The sequence below is a fragment of the Gallinula chloropus genome (genome assembly GCF_964237585.1).
Source record: "Gallinula chloropus genome assembly, chromosome: 2".
In the NCBI taxonomy this organism is placed as follows: Eukaryota; Metazoa; Chordata; class Aves; order Gruiformes; family Rallidae; genus Gallinula; species Gallinula chloropus.
In genome coordinates, this window is record NC_140086.1 from 129,500,495 (window position 1) to 129,518,324 (window position 17,830).

Below are 17,830 nucleotides of genomic sequence, written 5' to 3' on the forward strand. Positions count from 1 at the left end.
GTCGAAGAGACAAAGGCAGCATCAGCAATTGCGTCTGAGGATTTTACATGGGACTCAGAGCAAAAGTTTCAGCAGGGAGAGCCAAGCAGGCAGGCCTCATCTTCTTGTTGGGGTGTCTCTGGTTGAGTTTATAGTGAAACTTGTGCGCTGGTGGCCATGTCCAGTGGGACAATAAATGTGTCTAGCCCTGTTTCCTGGCCATGAGGTCAACTGTCATGTAATCAGCCATATTCATGCTATTGAACCCTGAAAAATGGGGTGGCTGCTGCCAAACTCTCAGTGGGGAACAGTGCCTCTGGTGGTTCCCAGAATGGAGAACCACCTTGGGCCTTGGCTGAGCCAAGACTCTTCTAGGACCTCCTGAACAGTGTACCAGTGTCAGCGGTTCAGTACCAACACCTGAGACTAGGCCATGGCATATTTCATTCCACAGACAGGACATGACATGTGCCTGTCCCCTGTGCATGTCTTTCTAGGAAAAGCATGAATCCTGCTAAGTCAGTAAGCAGCTATACTAGTCTGTCTATTTAATTATTTACAAGTTTGTTTGCTTTTTTTTTAATTAACCATTTTTTTACCCTCTAGATTATGGATCTGGTTAGTTTTATATGTAGGTAACCTGGAATAAGAAACTCAACTAAGGGAGGGAGGTGTGTTAGTTATTTAGAAGAGTGTCTCCTAGATCACACAAGCAAGAATAGCACGTGCTCAAAACTACCTCATTGTTTTCTAAGAAGGACTATTTTAATACTTCTAATTGCACCAAGCCCCCAAAAGTTACCATCCCATCTATGTGTACTTTCACCTCACCCTGTTTATTTATCACAAGAAAACCCCATCAAGTACAGTTCAGATACGAGTCCTGTACGTAACCTAATCATCAGTATTAGACTAAAGGTTTAAACGATGCCTGGTTTGCTTTTCAGCAGAGGATTTCTCTCGTTGCTGCTAGGGAAGAAAATCGCCTTGAAGTTGCTGATGTAAGCAGTTAGTCCCTCCTGGTTCTCTGCTTGTCCTGCGCTTCTCTCAATGGGCTTATATTGCTTGTATCTCCTGGAAGGAACAGCTACAGTTAGTTGCTGAAAGACACTTAAAGTCCACATTTAGCATCTGACCGGTGCATAAGAGAATCAATTCTGTGTGCATAATATAGATTCTCTCTCCTCCTTCCCTGTTTGATCCAATCTAGTGGTTCACAGCCATAGGTCAGTAGTGGTGACTAAGGCCTGGTTAATGAGAAGGCTCCTGTGGTCCGTGGAGGTGTTTCTTGCTCACCGCTGACTGCAAGAGGTGAGCACACTCTTGACTCAGGAGTCTTGGTGCAGTCTTAAAGTTTTGTGAGAAATACTGAAGCTAGTAATGCAGTAACATGTGCTCCTGCTGACTGCTTTCCTTTTCCCCAAAGGACTTATTTGTCAACCATTTAATGGAGGATTTTGATCATTAATTCTTGATCTGTCAGTCCTTTGCACACACCACTTGTAAGAGTTTTAGAGCTAAATAAAATTTCTGTCTGTGAAGTTTTACTGCATATAAAAGTCATGTCATGCAGTTTTAGTTTGCTTACAGTTTGCATGCAGTTCAGGCCTGCTTGCTCTTAGGAGTACAGAATGAAATTAAGGCTTTAATATTTGCATATTTTCTACTGATTTTGTGGCTTGCACCACTAATCTCATTTTCTTGAATATTTGTTAGAATATTTGCGAACAACAATTCAAAAGAAACAAATATATAGTTGATGCAAATGTAAATTGTTGGTTTTGTTAAATCAAACCAAAATATTTTTGACAGCTCCTTGAACTGTCATTCAAGAAACTAGCCACTTACTTGTAAAGAACAAAAGCCCCAATGGCGGCAAACACTGCCAACAAACCGAGGAAGATAAAGACCCCTTCTGTTGTTCCTGATGATGATCCTAGGGTTGAGAAAGCAGTTTGATTAAAAGTTAGCCTTTTTTTTTTTTTTTACAGAGATCAATATTCTAAAGAAAATATTGTTTTTTACTTGATTGCTGTACAGATTTCAGTACACGCTTCATACTTCTGATATGCCGAGCACTGGAGGTCAGTGACTTTGCTTTCAAATCCTAATCGGTTTAATTCTTGGTTCCACCGGAGCGTGAGTTGGGCTTTGCCAGTTTTCTCATATGAGCCCTGCTCCTGACACACATGGCTGCCCTTCCAGCATGGAAGGAAAAGGAGGGTCTTGCTGGCACCCCACGAGGCGAGGCTAATTTGCTCCTAGGCATTTGCTATGCTAGGGAAGTGTTTACACTGAGAGTATAGGAGATGCAAACTCTTTATAAGCTTTAATGTTAAAATCAGCTTTAAATTTTTCCTAGAAATAATGGTCAGGGGGAAAGGGGATAAAAAAAGGAGTTTCTTAAATGTTATTGTTTGTTGCAGTCCCATATTCTAAGATGGCAGATTGTGGCTGAGTGTTTGATGGATTTAAGCTTCTTCACTTTATTAAAGAGCTGAGGGCTCTTCTTTGTTAACAGGCTCATTCTGGGAAATAAACTCTGGGCTCTGCCTGTCGCTGGACTCTGCCTTCTGGTTTGACATCAGCCATTTCACTCACATCTACTCCTAATCCCATTGTATCTGATGGAAGAAGACAAATCATGTGGGTTTTTTTTAAATTTGTGTTTAATATCTTAATTTTCCAGTACACAGGCTGCACCTTTATTGACTTGACTGACAATGAGACACATTGGTGGTCCTCATACTAACAAGAGTGTTTATACAGTTAAGTAACCTAGAGGTGCACATTGGCTTACCTTTCCAGTTATTAATTTATAATTGCTGTCTATGAAAATCAATCTATCAAATCAGGGTCTACCATCTACTTCATACATGTGGTTCATGTATTTCTCAATTTGTAGATAATTTTTTTTGTGAAGGCTTGACCTCAATCCTAGTTTACACAACATTTTTGCTAAGACTGTGGGGATTTACCTTATTTTATGAATAAGTAATGTCCTTGGACCAGTTTGCAAAGCAACACATACTGATGGGATGAATCTAAATCATAGGGCTGCAACACATTCAACAGCAGTTTAGGCAGGTTAAGCACAGATGTTTTGTGCAATGCCTGCATAGCCCAGCCACAGTCCTGACAAGTTTCAAGGGTCAGTTGTTTAGATGCCAAATACTCAGGCACCAGATTAGGGGATTTTCAGAAACTCATAAATACTTGCCTTCTCTTGAAATGAGTGGAAAACTGTGGCATGTGAGAAATGTCTGCAAATGTTAGATGGGTTCCTCCAGAAAGCAACAACCTTTCTTATATCCTAATTCTGCTTCGACTATAGTGGAAGCCCCAAAGTACAATTTAGCTTTGCCCTCTGGAATAAGTCTCTGAAGACCAACCTTGTTGGGCTAAAGTTAACCTCTGTGAATACAGTTTTGAAAAATCCTACTGCACACTTATTTTTTATCTTTAGGAGCTGAAATGCACTTACAGGTCAGGCATTGTGCCATTAGTCATCATGGACTGATTTCAGTAGGGCTAAATTTATGACTAGATTAAATAAAATCAGCCAAAAATACTGTGGTAAAAGACTGCAAAGGGTCAGTTGCTTGGCTGATAGTAATTAAATTGTGTCACTAGGACATTGTGGTGATGGAGTGTGTCCAAAGAAAGGCAATAAAGTTGTTGAAGGATCTGGAGAGCAAGGCTTATGAGGACCAGCTGAGGGATGTGGGTTTGTTTTCTCTGGAGAAAAGGAGGCTGAGGGGAGACATTATTGTTCTCTACAGCTACCTGAAGGGAGGTTGTAGCCAGGTAGGGATTGGTCTCTTCTCCTAGGTAACAAGGGCTAGGACAAGAGGAAATGGCTTCAAGATGTGCCAGGAGAGGTTTAGATTGGATATTAGGAAAAAATTCTTCACTGAAAAGGTTGTCAAGACTGGAACAGACTGCCCAGGGAAGTGGTTGTCACCATCCCTGGGGATATTTGAAAGACCTGTAGATATGGTGCTTAGGGATGTGGCTTAGAAGTGGACTTGGCAGGGCTGGGTTAACAGTTGGACTTGATGATCTTAAGGGTCTTTTCCAACCAAAACGGTTGGATGACATTGTAGTGGAAAGTTAGAAGGGCAATGGAGTGGGCACAGAAAGACAGCATGATCATTTAGACTTCTGTCTGAGGCTGAGTTTAATACCTGGTTCTGTCAGACTGCTTGGATAACCATGGGCGAGACACAGTGATACTCATCCAAGGAAAGGTAAACCTCCTGTTCTGAAATAGTCACCCTGGGCAGACTTTGTAGTCAATAAATGTTACACAGAACCATTTCATTCGCATCTACTCCTAATTCTATTCCTAATTCTGATGGAAGAAGCCAGATCATTACAAGCGTTCATCTTACGTAGAAATAGAACCCTGGTTGAGGTCAATAGGCTACCAAGAGGGTGCAGGGCACCCAGCTCAGCTGCAGACATGATTGAGACATCAAGTGAACTGAATTCCTGTCTCTCCATGTGTGGAGTAGGCTGGCTGGCATATCCCCCATCTGCATTTCTGCCCAACAGAGTTATTCTGAGGCAAGATACGTTATGGCTGAAGAATTGTTGATATTCTGTGACACAGAAAGTTTTGTGTAATCGCTGCACTCATTGGATGGTAAGCATAAATCAAACCAAATTCTAACAGCTAAAATTCCTATGGGGAAAGAATCATCTCTTTTTTCTTTGCATGGACTCTCAGTGCAAGCTGGCACAGTCTCAGCTAAGGCTCTTCCTGTGCTCTTTCTCCCCACAGGGAGAAGCTATTCACAGATAACCCACATCTCCTCTGTGTGGACTCACCTCCGTTTACGGAAATCAGCGCGCTCGCAAGAGCCTGACTTGTGTCATCCCCCAAGGTGATGTTTATACAGTACGTTCCAGGTTCCTCAAAAGCTCTCCTGATGGTGAGTAGGCATTCATCAGTGACAACGACGGGGTCACATACCACACTCTTGGACACCTGGCACGTGGGGTCGGAAACTACTGTGCAGACGTCTGTGGGGAGACTGGGATGGGAAGAGAACATGTTGCATCTGTGAAGTCCTGTTAGCCCAGTTCATACACACTTTGCTGCCCCAGTTTTATGCTGGTGTCTGTATACTGAAATTAGTGTCACTACAGTGATTTAAGAGTACATACCTATACATTTTATATATACATACATGTGGATTTTATATGAAAAGCTTATACATAATCTGTATTATCTGCTTGTTTGACGTACCAGTTAACATTTTATGGTGATCACACAATTACCTGCCTCAAATCAGCTTATAAAGTCAGTTACCTTTAATACACATCATTAAGAAAGGAATGCAGATTCTTTTATGTAGTATTACGTGCCAAAAAAGTAAACACTAATTTAAGAGAGGTTAACTATTTTCCAGTTGCATTACCAAGACAGGTCTTGTACATCTTGGTCCTCTCAACTCTAATCCCCTTCCAGGAGCTGGGAATATTAGTGCAATGTTTTTCTATCCAAGAAATTGCTCAGGCACACCCATTTACTCTAAGTGTCAGAAAATCATGGCCAAAGAGAAAGGATTTCATTCCAACTTCCGTAGACTGCTTCCCATTTTACAGTAAGTGCTGAAATCTTGTCTTGGCCAGGAAAATACAGAATCATTTTTCCCAACTATCTAGTTCTCTTATTTATACTGAGGCTTAGCATGTGTTCTGAATCCTAAAAGCCTGGCAGTAACCTCTGTTACCGTAGTTTACAAATGAGACTTGCATTATCTTTAGTTCCAATCAAGAAATAGCAACACTGCAGTTCCCAACTTTAGTTTGTGCAGCTGCATGTAAGTGCAGACAGCGTTCCAGCACCTAATTATTTCTAAAGAGGGAAGATCGACAGTTTCATTCATACACTTACCTCCCTTGGCAGGTAACAACAAAGTCAACCAGTGAGTTTTCAGCTTGACTTTCTGTCATCTGGATGCTCATCATCTGAATAATATTTACCTCAAGGATTCCCTCTGGGAGAGGAAGCAGATGTCAGTGGTAGGACACATGACAAGCTCTGAAGTCTGTGTACAGAACCTCAAGTGTTTGGCTGATGCTCAGTTCAGGTCTTGTTTTCCATAACCTCCTCCCTCCTTCAGCACTCCTCTTGAAGGGTTTGAAAGCTGAGAAATTTTCCAGTGCGTTCCCTGTGAGGCTGCTCCTTTCTAATCTGTTTTCCCATTATTACTAATTGCTTACTTATTTAACTAAATCACTTCCCCATCCCACTACCCGTGACTTCTATGCATGCTAAGGTCAGTTCAACCTTCTATCACCCTCCCAGGCCAGTATGCTTCGGGCATGGCAGGTTCAGAAGATGATGATACAGAAAGTAGTGACAGCTGTTTTCCAGCTGGCCAGCAGCAGGCACCCAGACCAAGGCACAGCCTCACTTGTCTGAAACCAGGGTGCCATAACTTGTGCCACTAAGTCCTGGCTGAGTATGTAAACAAATCTGGGTCAGCCTGTTTGTGTCTGTACATTAATCTTTAAAAATGTCAGCTAGGTCCAAGAGAAGAATCTTCTTGAGGGTTTCACATCTTGATATCATTCTATGATACAAGGGAGCCTTCATAAACATCCTCTCTCCTATACATGGTACGTTATCAACCCCATTCCTCTATTCACGTGCTGACCCACATCGTACCTACAACAGAGATACCAGTCCCATAGTATCCATTTCTGTAAATATGGCAACCTCCATCAGGATTGTCTTCCATGAACTCGACAGTGGTAGAAGAGTCTGAATCAGAAGATGCTCCAGTTGTCACTGTTGTAGGAGAAAGAATAGATACCCAGCTGCAGAGCAAGTTCTCCTTAAAGGAATTCTGAGCATGGCCATATGTTTCAACCACATTCATTTCATAGATCATTAGTGACTTTGGTTTGCATCTGTGCAGTCATGGATGTATCTGTGTGGCACTGTGGTAATGAGCCTTAGAGAAACCACACGTGCCCAGCTATAGAACCCTGGGTTCTGGCCACCCATCTGTGAAATAAAAGTGGGACTGCCAGGTTTGATATAATTAAGCACTCCTTTAAAATTCCCAAATCAATTATAGAAGAAATCCAAAGGCAAATAAAAGGTTTAAAATGCTCTCTTTAAAAGCAGGGATTGTCCCATTGCTCTACCTTACAGCTCATGGAAAAATGAAGACGGGAAGTGGTGAAAAACTGTATCTTTCCTTTCACTTTTCATTCTGACTCAACATTTTGCTAAAAGCACATATAAAAATTCCCAAATTTGAAAAATATAGCAACGTTTACAATTTCTTAGCAGCATTTACAATTTCTTAACTACCCAGGCTGAAACTGCAGGCCTTTTGCAAAGCTTGAAACCCTCTGAGGTGATAAACCAATGCTGAACATAATGAAAATTATTCTGAAATATGATAGTGCATAAATTTGAAGTGGAAAAGCCATTCTGGGTTAATGCCATGTGGAACTCCCATATTTTAGAATATGAGTGAGTTTTTCTAGTTCAATCCAATCTCATTTCATTTTGGGTGGAAGTTAATGCAAACCAGAAAGGAACTGGCTGTAAAAGTGTTCTGAAACGCCTTTTTCTCACTTAAAATTTACATCTTACCTCAGAAAATGACCCTGAGTAGGCAAGGCTGGTGTAGTAGAGGCTATAAAAAGTGAATTTATATGTACTGAATGTCCACCTGAAGACCTCTGTGTGCTGTAACTGCAGTGGCAGAACTGGATGTTCAATGTGTAACATGCATAAGAGCTGCTTACTGTAGAATCACAGAGGAGTTTATACTTAATGAGTCTGTCTCTAAACCAATTTATATAGGGTTTGCAGAGCCTTGCAGTTTCTTCACTGATGACAGTAAAAAAATAAAATAGATAGCATCTTAAAATAGCAGAATTTAGAGTTTTAGCATAGCTAAAAACATAACATAGCATCTCTGCTGTTCGCTCAGCTCTTACCTGCTGAGGTGGGCAGTGGTGTAGTGGGTGTTACTGGCCCACAAGGTACAGGTATAATGGCTTGGACAGTTACATTCAGAGTGAAGTTTCCTTGCAGAGTATAGGTGTGAGATGTAGTGGAGCTGCTGGCTACAAATAAGCCGCTGCCATCTCCAAAGTTCCATTTGTAGGAGATGGCAGAATTATTAAGGTAGTAGCTGGGATCATGGATCTTCACATCAAATGTGATTGGCGAGTCTTTGATGAAAATGGAGTCTGAGATGTTGCGGTCATGCTTTTGGAACATGCTCACAGATAATGGAATTTTGTCTGGAGGGGGGAAAAAAAGAGTGGTAAATAAAGAAAGTATACATACCTGGCTGCAAACAACAAACAGCTCCCAAGTCCCAGAACAGCAACAGTCAGTAGATGACAATAATACCTTTAAGATGATTTTCCACTTTAATTCGATTTACTGCTCTGAGGAGTGAATGTCAGTAGGAAACAGTTACCCATAAAAGTACAGGATCAAGTGAGGAATCACAGGCACTGTGGAAGATTGCACTTCCTCTTGTAAATCATTTTTCATTACAAAGTAGAGGTGTCACAACTGAGCCAGATACAAAGCTAAATTACGCTACTCTAGGCAGTTTACCAGAGATTCCACGTTCATATTAAAAGCCATTTCTCATGCCAGTGTCGTCTTCTTGTGCCAGACGATGCTTGTGCTGAATTCTTTTAACACCCAAACAACAAATACCCCTGGTCTTTTATTGCTGTTTATTCCAGCCCGCTCACCTGTGACAAGGTAAATGGTGCTTGCTCTTGCAATTGGAACATAGGCAGAGTGCCCTCTCCTGTAGATGGATACTGCCATCACGTGTTTGCCAAGGGTGATATTTGCTGTGTTGACCGCGAAGGTGGCTGAAGATCGTCCCGTTGTTTGGTAGTACTGACCTTAAAGCAGAATGTCAACTTACAATTGATGCTTTCCCCTTCAGCCTAACTGCAGGTTGTTTTAAGAGAAGCGCTACCTCTGTGACTCTTGGATTGTCTAAATAGAAGGCAACAGTCTAGAATTGTCCTTCACTTATCGGGCAGGTATTTTTGGAGGGCTGAATACTTTCACAGTGCACTTACTCCCATTATTTTTGAGGTTTTTCAAAGGCATCAGAAAGATGCCCCAGATTTCAATAGTTCAAGAAAAATTTGTCAAAGCATCTACATCTTTCCAAAGCAATTGCATTACATGAAGTCATTGGGATTCTGTAATGGATGGTGTTACCCCTTAGACATTTTAAGTGATATTGTACTTGGCACACTTGCAGTGTGGCAAGAAGATACAACACATCTTGCTTCATACCCTGGAGTCCTTTGTATGCATTTGCATTTGTCTTTGTAACAGCGGATTGAGGTAGGTAAATGGTATCACCTCTAGATGAAATTTGGGACATTACTATTATTACTCATGTTGATACTGATGTTGATACCAATTTAGCCAAGCTAACTTAGGATACTAAATTTAGTACCTAGCCAATGTCAGAAATAGCCCTCCTGTTACATATTCAGGAGCTGGGAACACTGAAAATCAGCATCTGTGACCAGATCAGTACCACAGAGTCAGTGACAGTTTTCACCTCCCCAGAGGCAAGAAGTGCAACACCGTTAATCTGATCTGAAGATAAACAGCACTGTGGTCTCTCTTGAATGTAAGAATCTGAGGTGAAAGTGAGAGGTCAACAAATCATCTGATGGACGTGCGCAGACCCTCATTTTTCTTAGAAAAGGATCTTGGGTACTACTGAGGAGAAATTAATTTTCCTCTGTGTATTCAGATTTAAAGAGAATCTCATGATTTCCCGAGCATGATTTCCAAAGCGAGCAGCTGATGGCCTCTCTGGAAAGCAATGAGTGACCTTGGGATCTCCACTGAAGAGCATGGATGCCTTTTTAAAGGACTTTTAACAAACCACATCGAGAAATGAGTTAGCTTACAGAGTGATACAAGCTTTACAGCGTCAGCCAAGCCACGGGATGTGTTGCAGTACTAACCGAACGTGTGAAACACATAGACAAAGTTCCTTCTCCTCCAACCAGGGTAATGTGGGAATGGTCTCCCATCTGGGAATACGTTATGGCTGTGGTTGCTTGTGCAGTTTTCCCAGCCACAGTTGTCAGTCCATTCAGTCCAGTTGTAGACATAGAGTTGCTGATCCTGGGAAGCTGGAGGATCTAAGTGTAGAAACAGGACATGTTTCTGGTTAATTTTAAGGAGAAATAGCACCCGTGGAAGCACTGTGAGGAAGTGGCTTTTTTTTTTTGTTTTGTCAGAAATATTTTCTATGGCACCTTTAAATAACTTAGGCATGAATTTCAGTTCCTTTCTGAGTAGAGCAGTTTCCTTCCCCAAACAGCACAACAGATTTTAATTAGAGAATGAATATCAGCAGTTAACAAAACATGAGACAGTCAAAAAGCAGAACTCAGGCTGACAAAAAAAACTTCCTGATATGCTTTGAAATGAAAATTACTTTGATCAGTAAAAGAATTTGTTGAACATTTATAAATTTTGGAGAAGAAAGGTGTAACAGCCTGCTTCACTCTAGATTCAGCAGATTCAAACACTGGAATTATGATAGGGATTTTTGCTTCATGTTATGGTAAATAAGATGAAAAATAGGTGATTATCTGATGAAAAGATTGCTTGATTTTTAAATTATTTGTTTTCTTGTTGTGTTTTTAATTCTGAAACTGTGGGAATGTGATATTTACTCTTTCTTGAGGGTTTTTCAAGATGCAGATGGTGGTTAGTGAGTTCTTCAATTTATAATTAAAAAAAGATCTCAATTTAATAAATAGCTTTATAAATTGGGAAGAAAACAGTGTGTGAAAACTTGTGAATGAGCTGAAAAGCAGTAACAGTTTTGTTACAAAGCCAAATTAACATCAGTGTTCTGGGAAGGCAATTTTACAGTGAAGGCAAATCCAAAACAGCCTGGTCACTACATCTAGTGGGTGCAGAACAGTGAAAACATCTTCTGAGGAAAGGAGCTGGGGTGGCACAGGCTAGACACGAGTGTAGTTATCCACTAAAAGCAACATGGCTGTTGCTCACAGAGTGCACCTCTGATGTTCTCAAAGACTGGTGACACGTTCACACCAGCAACATAGTCGGGCGTGTGTGTAGCACAGGGAGACTGCCATTACCTACCCTGGGTACAGTTTCTCTCATACATTACGTTGCCGTCATTGTCTTCTTTCTGGCACTTGGGGAACTGGAGAGTCACAACAAAGCTGACGTTGGATCCTACCAGTGCTGGGCTGTCGGTGTCCAGTTTGGCTGTCACCCTTCCGCCTGTGGAAAAGAACATCAGTCTTCTCTGCGGCAAATGATACAGCAGAGCAGCAGCTACCTTCAGCTGTGCACTGTTTACATGAGAAATGCTTTGCTGATTCCTCTCTTTCCAAGGGGTTTTGTGCTCCTAAGTCACTTGCACTTTTATCAAAGCCCTAACTCGGAACAGAGGGACTTATCGTCCCCACATCGCTTACTGCTCTGTCATTCATTTCCTTAGAACTAAGAATAGGGGGGTTTACCCACAGGGACCAATATATTCCGAAGGAAAATATTTTTGTTTCTCCTCAGGGATACAGCCTTTAGACCTCAGCTCTGACCAGAAGACAATAAACAGGGTCTTCCCCAAAGCTGACAAACTGAAGCTCACGGTGCCCTACTGAGGTCACAGTTGAAGTTACCTGTCCTCTAGGGCTTGTTTCAAATAATGGACAGTTCAAGAGCCATGGTCATCAATACTTCTTCAGAAGTATTAATGTCTGTGAGTCATAGGAAAGCATTTACTGTAACAGCTCACTGATCTGCTTCCTTGAACAATATGCTGGGAATGGTATCAAAGCCAATTGTCTCTATTCTGCTATTCCTTGCAGCAGTGGCAGATATTGCACCTGTGAAAAAGTGCTATAGCCCCTGCACTCTTCAGTGAGGTGGCCAATTTTCTCAGGGTCTTTGCAATGCCTGTGTGCAATCACCTTTCCAGGACTCCTTCCACCTGGGATCTCCTTCTTCCCAGACAGGATAAAGTTTTTCATTCCATTTATTTTGATCACTAGACCAGCCTTGTAGCTTCTTGTAGGATGGGGCAGGAGAAGTTTTTCCTTGGCTCAGCACATCTTGAAACCCTAGAGAGAAGAACAAACATGCAATGTAATAGCATTTTCCCTACCACCCTGTAAAGACATTGCTCTTGTCCTGCAATGTGCTGCAATGTGCTGCTTCTTATTATGATGATATTCTTGTACTGATTGGAAAACTCTTCACCAGCAGAAAGTTAGGGAATGTTATCATCGCAGCTATCCAGGCTTACGTCGATGATATCCAACATAAAGACAGTTCCACCACTGGCAGATTGAAATTTTTCTACTTCCACTATTGCAAGCTTTCCAGAGAAAGAATAAAAAGATTTACAACGTTTTGACCATACCAGAACAATCGTTTGCATGAATGGAGATCAGCCTAGTTGTACAGAGACTGCTTGATTGCCGAACACTTTGTGCTTGCCTGGTAATAAATCTACAAGTAAAAGGTACGTTCACTCTGTGTGAGTTGTGCTCTAGTGGAACTTTTATGCCAGGAATTAATTATGACCCAGTGAAGCTTCTTTGGTCGGAGGGGTGGAACCAATTATAACAGAAGCTGGTATTTCCAGAAAAGGAAATTTGGAGCTGAAGAGTAAATTCAATGTGTTTATAATACAGCAACAAAACCATATTAGCTTCATGCCTATTACTTTAAAATGGCTCAGATATTAAATAACTTTAATTAGGCTCATATTACTACAAATGATGGGCTCAAACTTTTCCCAGGCCTTCTAGGATCCCTCTTTCTGTCACTAAGCACACATAATGAAAAGCAAAGCAAGTATCCAAGTAACCTGTAGGAACATGTCAACTGCTGTAGGATGCCATGAAGCAGGCTTGTAGGCAGAGTTCCATTAAAGCCTGGGGGCTTCCAACAACTCTCTCATGTTAATCAGGTAACTGCTGGGCGTGCCATTCTGTCACAACATCAAGGGAGCTGGGGTTTCTGCTTTTCCTGGCTTTATGTTAAAGGTAGCTGATGCTGAATGCATCTGAGATTTATACCCAAGTGCAACAAAGAGCTGGGGTACTTCAAGGCAAATGCTGAGAAACCTGTAAGAAGGGCGAGGATGGCCCTGTGTGCTGCAACATAACTGGCTGTGTTGGAATTTCTCAGAGGTTTGGAGGAAGCACAGAGCAGGTGTAGCCAGTCTAAGCACGGTCTTCAGGGGCACACAACTCCTAATATTACTGCAAAGGAGAACCGGAGAAGCAGCACTGAAGAAGAGGCAGGAGCTGCTGTCTCCTGATGTTTTATTGCCCAGTGAGAAATCTGCTGGGCAGGCAGGATGTCCCTTGGCCAGTCCCATCGCAATGGTAACTGTGAACTGATGGTGGCAGCAATCTCTTCAGTCTTGAGGACTGAAAGGTTCAAGGAAAACAACAGCTTTTGCACTCAGGACGTATTCTCCCACAGTCTTTTGCCCTACTGGAACTCCCCACAGTCTAACCTAAATCACTCAAATCAAGTATTTTCTGCAGATTTAATGTATTTTGATGTGAGCAAAGCATAACATCATGACTGGTATTTCCTTGATGGCCTGTATCACATGCTGTATTGTTTCCAGTCTTGGTCAGAGTAGTGTTGGCTAATGTCCTTCAGAAACTTTTCTTGGGGGAAAAAAACCACATTAACAACTATGAAAGTATTTTGCAAAGGCTTATCAAGTTCAATTACATTTTAGGCCATTAAAATTAATGTGTCATCTTATTTGAAAGTAAGTGGCTAGGGATTTTTCCTAATTTCGTTTTCCCATCTCTTTTTATTTTATCTAAAAAAATATTTAATGAACAAAAGTGTTTTGATTCTGTCAGATCAAACCATTTCAATCATGTTTGGGTTTTTCTTTTCCCAAACGCTTAACTCATCAAAAAGAGCTGGAGCACTTTTAGTTTTGTAAATGCTTTTAATTTTGAATTTTCAATAACAATACTTGAATTCAGAAGTAGTTTTCTTGTCCAGCTTCGGTAATAACTGTGGTCACCACTTCTAAATCACAAGCTCCTTAGGCATTTCTGTGCCTCCCTGATGTGCTTTGTTTATTTCAATCAAGTATAAAACATTTCACAAGTTTCAGGACAAGACAAAGACATTTTTTGGGATGAGCAAAGGCTTCAGCACAAGTTCCTCTAACGCACAGAGCTGAGGATTTTCAGTTGCTCACTTTAAAGGAACAAAAAGCTTTAATGTGTTTCGTCTTTAACAACGAAAAGCACTCAGGAACAGATGTTGGTCAGAACCAAAATTAGAGTAATTCAGTTCAAAATAGACAGAGAAATATTACACTCTGAGGAAACTATTACTGTAATAGTTTTGGTGAGGCGATCATAAGAGGGAAGACCTTATATCTGATTGACTTTCTTCTTTCTCCTTCTGGTTTTCATTTTGGGGAAAGATGTAGCAAAGACAAGAAGCTCAGTGTTTCCTGGGATAGTATGGTAGCTGTGAAAGAGGGAAGGAAAGCCAATGGTAGAAGAGCAGCAATAGAGAGATAGCCCAGCTAGAGGATACAAGTGTACTAGAAGTAAAACTGCTGATGCTGTGGCCAAGCTAAGAAGACAGAAAACAACGTAAACGTTCTGATGTTACATACAGAAACATAATAAAAGGGGGGAGGGCAGGGAGAGGAATTGAGAAACAACTTGCAAAAGCATAAAACCTACCAATTAATCTTTTTTTTTTCAACTACAAAAGTAGTGGAAAGCTTGCCAGAAAGTCTGTGGGGCCAAAAGATGATGTAGATACAAAAGAAGTATTTAGGGAAGATAAAGGGATAGCACAAAAGTCAAGTGCATTAGTTTTCATTTTCATTCACAGGGGAGGAGTGTAAGAGGTTTCTGTGCTAGTTTTTCTTTACAGTGATGGAAAACCTCTCTCAAAATGAAGCGTTGGCACAAATAAAAAAATTGTAGAAAATGAAGGAGCTGTCTAGAGAGGATGGGTGAAAAAGCATGGAAGTTATTCAAGAGTCAAATAAATGAGCTATTAACCATAGCGTGTAACATCTTGCTTGAAGCTGCCTCTGTGGCCGAGAAACAAAAGCTGGCAAATGTGATGACAGTTTTTAAAAACACTTCCAGGAAAGATTTAGAGGATTACAAAAGTTTGAGGCTCAAATTGGAGAAGCTGGTACAAAGAGCAGTGAAGAACAGAATTAGCAGACACCATGGATTGATGAGATACGCCGTGAAAGGACCGCTTTCCTCACAGATATACTGGAGCTTCGCTGAGGGAGCCAGAGAGCATGGGAACAAGGCTGACCTGCTTGTTACAGTCTGCCTGAGTTCCAGACAGCATTTGATGAGGTCCCTTGCTAAAGGCACATAAAGTTACGGTGGCATAAGAATGAAGGATTTCACCTGAACAAATAATTGGTTGGGATATATGAAGCAACAAGCTATAAACTGCCTAGTGTCCTCAGTGGTTGAAATGATTTAAAATGTTCATAACCTGGAAAACAGGTAAAGCTCTTTATTCTGCTGGAGACAGCATCTTCAAGCAGTCGAGGGGAGGACTGCGTGAGACTCAATGATACAAGAATAAGAGGATGAAATTCAGCCTAGTTAAACGTAACTTTACTTACAGAACAAGGGGCTTCAGACTAGCTATCACCACTCAGAAATGAGATCTCATGGCTTTATGGTTTTGAACGCAGTGCTCACTGGTGGTTGAAAAACTAGGAAAAGACTAAATAGGGAACAGAGATGAAAATTGTCTAATTCCATGTGTGTTCATGTCTTGACTACTGTATGCTGCTCTGTTCTCTGCAGCTCAAGCAGGCTCCAAGAGAAGTGGAAAAATGCAGAGAAAGGTAGTGGAGATGCTACAAGGGGGTGGAATTGTTTCCATATAAGGAACAGTTAAATAGGCTGTGTCTTGAGCCTGGAGAAAGGGTGACAGAGGGGAGTATAAAAACAGAATCACAAACAGCGTGGGAGAGGCAGCACTTTGTTGCTATTTCTGAAAGTACAAAAGTTAAGGAGAATCAAATGAAACCAGCAGGTTGCAGGTTCTGAGCACATAAAAGCGATTTCTTCCTGCAAGGCACAGTTAAGGGGTGAAATTTCGTGCTGGCAGGATGTCGTGTGTACCAAAAATTTGCACAGGTTGCAATCAAAACCCAAGTGCATAAACAGATGGAAGAAAAGTCTAGTAAAAACTATTACACAGAACGACTCTGGATTTGACAGAGGCAGTTCTGGTGCTGTAAATCATCAGAAGCTGGGAAAGTGTCCTGAGTAAATGCCAGCATACTCTGGCCTGGTTATACATTCATTACTGTTTCCCATTGGAGACAGGTACAAGGCTGGATGGGTGCTCAACTGGACCTCAGCTTTTAAGGTCTTCGGTTTTCTTACCGCAGGTTCAGGAATTTGAGCCTTAAAAAATCCCATTTCTGAGTTCCCAGCCCTGAACTCAGACAATCAGCCTAAGACTTTAGTTGAGCTAGGAGCCTGTAAAGAAGCAGAAGACCAGCCTAGTGCCTGCCCACCATGGCTTGAAGACCTAATTCCTTGACAGGTCTCTCTGAGGTTGGGGATCCACGGGTCTGAGTGTCCCAGTGGGAAGTGCTGCCCCTGACCTAGCCTCTCCCAGTCACAGCTGAGCTGAGCAAACTGGGAGAAACCCATCCTGCATTTGCCTTTTTAGCCACACTTGAGCTGGGGAAATACTGCTAGAAATTTGTCGCAATGAGCCAAGGCTTAGCTCGGGTCAGCTCCATGTATCTGTGGAGCACGGGGAAAAGGTAACTCAACAGCTCTCAGTGTACTTCTCCACGCTCAGATGGCTTTTCTCTGCAGAGCCAGGCAACCCTGAGATGGAGCTAGTTGGTCGCCTGCCAGTTCCCAAGCACAGCTCCAGCAACCCCCGTGCAATGCAAGGAGCAACCGTTCCTACCACACCGGCTCAAGATGTCGAACTCGCGGAGTCAGGGAGAGAAAGTGGGGTGAAGGAGGCACTCACGTGTGGTAGCAGCACCCAGCACCGCTTCTGCCAGGAGGAGGAATCCGAGGTAGCAGCCAACACCCCTCATGGTGCCGGTGACCCTGTGCCGGCTCAGTGTGCGCAGAGGAGCAGAGTGCCCGGTGCCCCGCACACAGTTAACTCCTCCGGTCCCCGCTGAGAAGTGAGAGCGAAGTTTCTCCACCGCTCTGCTTTACGGTTAAATGAAGGGCCCCAGGACTCATCATGTGATGGAATTAAGCAGAGATGCATGATTTTGTCTTCAGCTTCTTTCAGCTCATGTGCTTATGACTCACTCCTTTTGCTTTCAGCATTCCCTGGGATTTCTGAGAGACCTGTTTAGAGCCACACCATTTACCTTGCAGGCATTTTTATACTAGTTTTGCACTATGATCAATTTTTGTATTTAATTTGTTTTTAAATTAGGAACACTTCTTTCCAGAAATCCAAATTAACTCTTGCCCCAGCCTGATTTACAAGTGTTACTGCAACAGCTCGCTGCGCTTCCTGGACCCATCGCTACTTAACAACGTGCCTCTCCCCACAAGCTGGGCAACAACTGCAAACTAAATGGAGAATGACCAATTCTAACACATCTCTGGACTTGGCTCCTGATCAGAGTTGATTGTTAAGGAAAACGTTATTTAAACATTGAGTGGGCACATGTGTGTACCATCTGACCATGGCAGCACAACACGATGTGCCCAAGGTTAGTGGGGACATCACAGACCATATGTAGTGATGACCAGTCAATATCTAGCTCACAAATTGCCATGA

General features: G+C 42.0%; 1 protein-coding gene across 1 annotated transcript; it reads right to left on the reverse strand.

The window, feature by feature from the left end:
- Window positions 1–899: 899 nt before the first annotated feature.
- Window positions 900–17,123, reverse strand: GPNMB (glycoprotein nmb; the record flags this gene model as incomplete). Its single annotated transcript, XM_084280443.1, has 11 exons — window positions 900–1,053; window positions 1,828–1,915; window positions 4,813–5,018; window positions 5,885–5,987; window positions 6,662–6,784; window positions 7,954–8,262; window positions 8,731–8,889; window positions 9,985–10,164; window positions 11,144–11,287; window positions 11,980–12,129; window positions 17,054–17,123. The coding sequence occupies 11 exons, from the start codon at window positions 17,121–17,123 to the stop codon at window positions 900–902; spliced, it is 1,686 nt and encodes a 561-aa protein (XP_084136569.1).
- Window positions 17,124–17,830: the final 707 nt, after the last annotated feature.